The following is a 7219-nucleotide window of genomic DNA, read 5'->3' on the forward strand; positions in this document are numbered from 1 at the left end:
GATCTGGAATCTCCAATTCCTTTAGAATCCACTTTTGCATTTTGTTTTAAAAAACAAAACAAAAAAACTGCATTGCGTTTCCAAAAAATGCTGTGCGTTAAAGGAGGCATCCATCAGAATTGTATTCCCACCATAACCATTTGAATTAAGAGAAGTATGTACATAACTTTCGTAGAATGTTCCCTAATATTATTATTATTATTAGGATTTTTATATTGACAGTCTTTCCTCAAGAGAGGCCAACAATATCCGATTGGTGGGGTCCACCAGCCCGCCCCCAATCAGCTTTTTCGGAGTAGCTAACTACAAAGCTCCATCCACCGTGTAGGGGACTTAACTAGAGCGCTGCTCTTATTGAAGTGAAAGGGAGCAGCGCTGCAATAACCAGCTCTGTCCACTACACGATGGGCGAAGCTGTGTGGTTTGGGTGCCGACACTACTGCAGAGAAGATGCTCAGCTGGAGTGCGGGGGTGTCAGACCCACCGATCAGATAATGATGGCCTATCATGAGGACAGACCATCAATATAAAAGTACTGGAAACTCTCTTTAACTGAATCTGTTCTGTAGGTACTTACGGTATGTAGTGCAAACAGGACGTTTTTGAGAATGAATACACAATATAATATACCTCTCCAAATCATTTCCAAAGACCTAATTATCCAGACTGCTAAAACGATACAGTTAGCAGTGGTTAAATATGCTTATCTTGCCATCCATATGCAGTGTTTGCATTGTGTCATAGGAGAACAGGGATTACTGATCACATTCACCAACCAGAGGCCTAAGAAAAGGGGGGGGTCAGACACAGCCGAAATTGAGGAAAACTTTTGTCTTTTTTTACAGTTTTAAGGAAAGAGGAATTGCTGCTATTTTGTTACATATGTTGTAATTATTTTATAAATATGAAAACTTTCTTGCCTTTATAAAATAAATAAATACAAAAATTAAAAGGGGTTGTCTTATCTTGCCATTACCAAGGCGAGATGAGACACAGTCCTGACCACCAGCTGTCCGGGAAGCAGCAGAGTACTCCGGCGCTTGCTGTTTCAGTAGCTCTCTTTGGGGTGCATAAGTTCTACAGAAACAGAAGCGCAACAAGCTATGCTGTTCCCTAACTCTGATATAACATAGCTTGCTGTGCTACGCTGTTTCCGTAGATCTCATGCACCCCAATGTGAGCTACTGAAACAGCGAGCATCAGTGCTCTCTACTCTTCTGTTTCCCAGCCGGCTGGTGGTCAGGACCGTGTCTTATCTCGCCTTAGTAACAGTGAGATGAGACAAGTTCTTTAAATATATCTATATACATACAAAAGAATGCTTCTATGTGTATCCCATACGATGATCCATTTCCACCACCTACTTCTAATCCAATCCTGTGTCCGACTCTAAAGACAATTGGCTTCATAAGAAGACTTTCCCCACTGCTCTTTCTACAATGAAAGAGAGGGAATATAAGGCATGCCCCATTAGCTAAACCCAGCTCCTCATTATCCAGTGTGTCAAAAATTAAAGGGGTTGACCAGCACTCTATGTTCGGCAGGCCCATAGAAATGAATGGAGGGCGTACACACATGCCTGGCCCACTCTCCTTCAGTTTGCGGGCTCCATTTTAGGTGTTACCAGACATTGGGGGCATATCCTAACGATATGCCCACAATGTATAAGATGACACAACCCCTTTAAGTGATGAGGAAGAAATGAAAAGGGGTATTCCCATTTTTTTAAATTGACGTCATATCAGTAGGTTATGATTAACACACTTTACAGCTTTGACCACGCATTTAAGCACATGCACTTAAAGAGGACCTTTCCCTAGTTTAAAAACTAAAAACTAACTATATCTGTGGGCAGGGGTCCCCCTGCACTTACTAGCGCTAGCCAATCGTAGCGCACAGCTCATAGCCTGGGAGTCCCAGGCTATGAGCTGTGCGCTACGATTGGCCAGCGCTGCAGCAAGGGACAACCCTAATACTAAAAATCCGTCCAGTACAACAGAGGGAGCTGCAGACACCGGAGCCTAAACCGGGCGAACGGAGCGGCGCCCAGGCATACTAGTAAGTGCAGGGGGACTGCTCTGCCCACACATATAGTTCGTTTTTAGTTTTTAAATTAGTGAAAGGTCCTCTTTAAAGCACATATTCGCAGCCACATTTTTAGATAATTAAATGTTTAATAAAATATCTCTGCTTATGGAAAGTACATAAATAAATAAAAAGATCGCTATTGAGGAGAGAATATCACTTCATATAGCAAGTGTAAAGCAACTAAAACCACGATTATAAGGTGGGCATCCGCTTCATCACTTTTTGTACAGATTAACATAATCCTGAAAACTTTGGCTGAGTTTGGTGAAACAAATAAAAATACATGAAGTGTACGGTTATAAACCTTTAGAGTCAATTAAAGTTTGCGCTGGAGATTCTGAGTCTTGAATATCAGATGCGTGGTCTGCATGATGGGTACACAGTCTTTTTTCCTGTAGGTCATGTACAGAGTCTGTACGAGAAGCCTCTTCCGCCTCTGGTAGAAAACTTTCTGTAGTGGGCCTCATCTTCCTCTTTTCTACAGTTCTCATTTCTTCTTCCTGTTTTCTATTTTTTCTCACATGATGAAGATGTGATTTGGATTTTGTGTGTGCTACAGATAAAAATGAAAAAAAAAAATTCAAGCTCCTTACAGTAAATAAAAACAAAAAAACAAAACAGTGTCTGCCACCCACCTGCCCACTCACGATCACCAATGATAATCCGATTGCACAAATCACAGTGTCGACTAGTTCTCTTGCTCTCATTATTGTCAGAAGCATTTTCCATGGGCTTGATGTTGGGTAGCTGATTCTAAAAGGTAAGAAACAGGCTAAACTCAGTGTAAAATAAATAAAGATACTTGTGACTTTATTATGCCACAGTGGTGGCCTAAATAGCTTAATAAATATCCCCCACTGTGTCTTTCTACGTTAAAGGATTTGTCTCACTTAAGCAAGTTACATTTCTCATGTAGATAAAGTTAAGGCACTTACCGATGCCCATGTTGCCTCCTTTGCTGGCTGGATTCATTTTTCCATCACTATCATTATACACTGCTCAATTCCAGGGGTTACGACCACCCTGCAATCCAGCAAAGGTGGTCATGCTTGCACATTAAAGGAAAAAGCCAGCAAAGGAGGCAATATGGACAGTCTCAATACATTAGTGAGTGGCATGTGCTGAAGTGAGACAGCCCCTTTAAAGAGGTCCTTTCACTAGAATAAAAAATCTAAAACTAACTATACAGACATGGAGAGCGGCGCCCAGGGACCCCCCTGCACTTACTGTTATACCTGGGCGCCGCTCCGTTCTCCTGGTATAGCCTCCGGTATCTTCATATGTTAGGCTCCACCCAGTGGAATCTGCCGGCGTCTCCTTCTCCCATGCTGTAGCGGTGGCCAATCGCAGCGCTCAGCTCATAGCCTGAGAGAGAAAAAAGCCTCTCAGGCTATGAGCTGAGCGCTGCGATTGGCCAGCGCTACAGCCTTGGAGAAGGAGACGCCGGCAGGTTCCCCTGGGTGGAGCCGAACATATGAAGATACCGGAGCCTATCCCGGGAGAACGGAGCGGCGCCCAGGTATAACAGTAAGTGCAGGGAGATCCCTGGGCGCCGCTCTCCATATCTGTATGCTTAGTTTACATTTTTTATTCTAGTGAAAGGTCCTCTTTAAGCTTGCTATAATTTAGTCTAATAGCAAGTTCCTCTGCACTCTCCTGTCACTAGCACACTGACCCACATCTACATGTGAAGCTAACCACTCCCTTGGAATAGTCTGAGCACATCATTTTAACGCATTTATTATTCAGATGTGCCAAATAGAATGTGGGCACGGGCAGCCCGTGTCTATGTTTTATGAAACTGAAACCTACAATTCTGGCACAAAAAAGTGGTGAAAATAAGACCAAAGTTGGTCTACAGTTTTTGCAGACAGAATTTTGGCATGTGTACCTATTTTGAAAAAAATATTTGGTATAAACTAGATAAACAGGTAGTATAAAATAGACTAGGTAGTCTAAAGATACACTAGATTCATCACCAAGCATCAGCTACTGGGAAAATGTGGCACATTTTAAGACTGCCACAGTTTGTCTCCTGAGCACAAATGCTTGCTGAAGAAAATGTCAGCTTTATGCTCAGTCACTTATCCATCTATGCAGGGGCGGACTGAGAACCCTCAGGGCCCCCGGGCAAAATAAATCAAGGGGCCCCTTACAGGTCCCACCCATGTTCTGCTGCAAGCCCCACCCTTGTCCCGCCTCCATGCCCCGCCTCCAGCCAAACCCTGCACAATCTTTAATAAGATTTCAAAGTTAAAGTGACACAAAAAGCACCCAGACCACTTCAGCTCATTGACGTGGTCTGGGTACAGTGTCCCTTTTGCAAATCGAGCTGCAATGTTCTAGAGAAACTGCATTGTTTACGTTCCAGCAATAAGTCGGCCTGTAGTCGCTGGCGGCCACCTGAGGGCTTCCTGGAGTAACAGACCTTTGGTCCGGTATCTGACGCTGGACGTCCTCACACCCTGCATGATGACCTCCAGGGTCAAATTTTTCCCCATAGGAAAGCATTGATTCAATGCTCTCGTATGGGGTGATCTAATCTCAGTGTCCATTAGTGAGCGTCTGTTAGAAGCAGTGTGGGCATAACTACTGTGAAGGGGGCACATATCTGGGCATAACTACTGTGAAGGGGGCACATATCTGGGCATAACTACTGTGAAGGGGGCACATATCTGGGCATAACTACTGTGAAGGGGGCACATATCTGGGCATAACTACTGTGAAAGGGGGGGGGGGGAGGCCCTTCACAGAAGTTATTAATCCCTTTCAGCAGTCCTCGCTTCAGTGAATGGGGGACTGCTGAAAGGGGTTAATATCTACTGTAAAGGGCCTAGCCGTCTGGGCAACCCCACAGATCATCCACCCACCCACCTTGTACTTGTTCCACTGATCCGCTAATTGCGGGCTACATGGGCATGAGTTCAGTCACTTCGGTGCGCAATCCCATGAGATCCGTGACCCACAGCGGCAGGTCATGCGGGATCACGCGCTGCAGGACAGGATTGCCCTCCGAAGTGACTGAACTCATTCCCGCGCAGCCCACAAGTAGCGGAACAATTACAAGAGGGGTGGGGAATAGCCAAATTAAAAAATATTTTGAACCAAAAGGTGTTGTGGGGGGGGGGGGGGGGATCTGTGGATGATGCACTGTTATGGGGGGGGGTCTGTGGATGATGCACTGTTATGGGGGGGGGGGATCTGTGGATGATGCACTGTTATGGGGGGGATCTGTGGATGATGGCACCGTTATGGGGGGGATCTGTGGATGATGGCACCGTTATGGGGGGGATCTGTGGATGATGGCACCGTTATGGGGGGGATCTGTGGATGATGGCACCGTTATGGGGAGGATCTGTGGATGATGGCACCGTTATGGGGGGGATCTGTGGATGATGGCACCGTTATGGGGGGATCTGTGGATGATGGCACCGTTATGGGGGGGATCTGTGGATGATGGCACCGTTATGGGGGGGATCTGTGGATGATGGCACCGTTATGGGGGGGATCTGTGGATGATGGCACCGTTATGGGGGGGATCTGTGGATGATGGCACCGTTATGGGGGGGATCTGTGGATGATGGCACCGTTATGGGGGGGATCTGTGGATGATGGCACCGTTATGGGGGGGATCTGTGGATGATGGCACCGTTATGGGGGGGATCTGTGGATGATGGCACCGTTATGGGGGGGATCTGTGGATGATGGCACCGTTATGGGGGGGATCTGTGGATGATGGCACCGTTATGGGGGGGATCTGTGGATGATGGCACCGTTATGGGGGGGGATCTGTGGATGATGGCACCGTTATGGGGGGGATCTGTGGATGATGGCACCGTTATGGGGGGGATCTGTGGATGATGGCACCGTTATGGGGGGGATCTGTGGATGATGGCACCGTTATGGGGGGGATCTGTGGATGATGGCACCGTGTATGGGGGGGATCTGTGGATGAGGACACCGTGATGGGGGGGGGGGGATTCTGTGGGATGGCACCGTTGATGGGGGGGGGGGGCTCTGGGGATGGCACCGTTATGGGGGGGGGGTCTCTGTGGATGGCACCGTTATGGGGGGGGGGGGGCTCTGTGGGATGGCACCGTTATGGGGGGGGGGGCTCTGTGGATGGCACCGTTATGGGGGGCTCTGTGGATTGCACAGTTATGGGGGGGGGATCGTGGATGGCACCGTTATGGGGGGGGGGGGGATCTGTGGATGGCACCGTTATGGGGGTGGGGATCTGTGGATGGCCCCGTTATGGGGGGGGGCATCTGTGGGATGGCACCGTTTATGGGGGGGGGGGGATCTGTGGATGCACCGTTATGGGGGGGGGGGGATCTGTGGATGGCACAGTTATGGGGGGGGGGATCTGTGGATGGCAACGTTTATGGGGGGCTGTGGATGGCAAACGTTGAGGGGGGCTCTGTGGATGGCACCGTTATGGGGGGGGCTCTGTGGATGGCACCGTTATGGGGGGGCTCTGTGGATGGCACCGTTATGGGGGGCTCTGTGGATGGCACCGTTATGGGGGGGGGGCTCTGTGGATGGCACCGTTATGGGGGGGGGGATCTGTGGATGGCACCGTTATGGGGGGGGGGATCTGTGGATGGCACCGTTATGGGGGGGGGGATCTGTGGATGGCACCGTTTGGGGGGGGGGATCTGTGGATGGCACCGTTATGGGGGGGGGGATCTGTGGATGGCACCGTTATGGGGGGGGGGGATCTGTGGATGGCACCGTTATGGGGGGGGGATCTGTGGATGGCACCGTTATGGGGGGGGGGATCTGTGGATGGCACCGTATATGGGGGGGGATCTGTGGATGGCACCGTTATATGGGGGCTCTGTGGATGGCACCGTTATGGGGGCTCTGTGGATGGCACCGTTATGGGGGCTCTGTGGATGGCACCGTTATGGGGGCTCTGTGGATGGCACCGTTATGGGGGCTCTGTGGATGGCACCGTTATGGGGCTCTGGGATGGCACCGTTATGGGGGCTCTGTGGTGGCACCGTTATGGGGGCTGTGGATGGCACCGTTATGGGGCTCTGTGGATGGCACCGTTATGGGGGCTCTGGTGATGGCACCGTTATGGGGCTCTGTGGATGGCAACCGTTATGGGGGCTCTGTGGATGGC

The 7219-nt window shown here is 49.2% G+C and overlaps 1 protein-coding gene across 1 annotated transcript in view; it reads right to left on the minus strand.

Annotated features, from left to right (window-relative positions):
- Positions 1-2020: 2020 nt before the first annotated feature.
- The window catches only part of TRIT1 (tRNA isopentenyltransferase 1), a 15272-nt gene continuing 10073 nt past the window's right edge, over positions 2021-7219 (minus strand). The window contains exons 5-6 of the mRNA XM_044285625.1: positions 2724-2841; positions 2021-2641 (exon numbers count right to left, since the gene is read on the minus strand). Coding sequence (XP_044141560.1) covers positions 2385-2641; positions 2724-2841 — 375 coding nt within the window. The 3' untranslated portion in view covers positions 2021-2384. The remainder of the gene's footprint in view (positions 2642-2723; positions 2842-7219) is intronic.

Source organism: Bufo gargarizans, chromosome 3 (genome assembly GCF_014858855.1).
Source record: "Bufo gargarizans isolate SCDJY-AF-19 chromosome 3, ASM1485885v1, whole genome shotgun sequence".
In the NCBI taxonomy this organism is placed as follows: domain Eukaryota; kingdom Metazoa; phylum Chordata; class Amphibia; order Anura; family Bufonidae; genus Bufo; species Bufo gargarizans.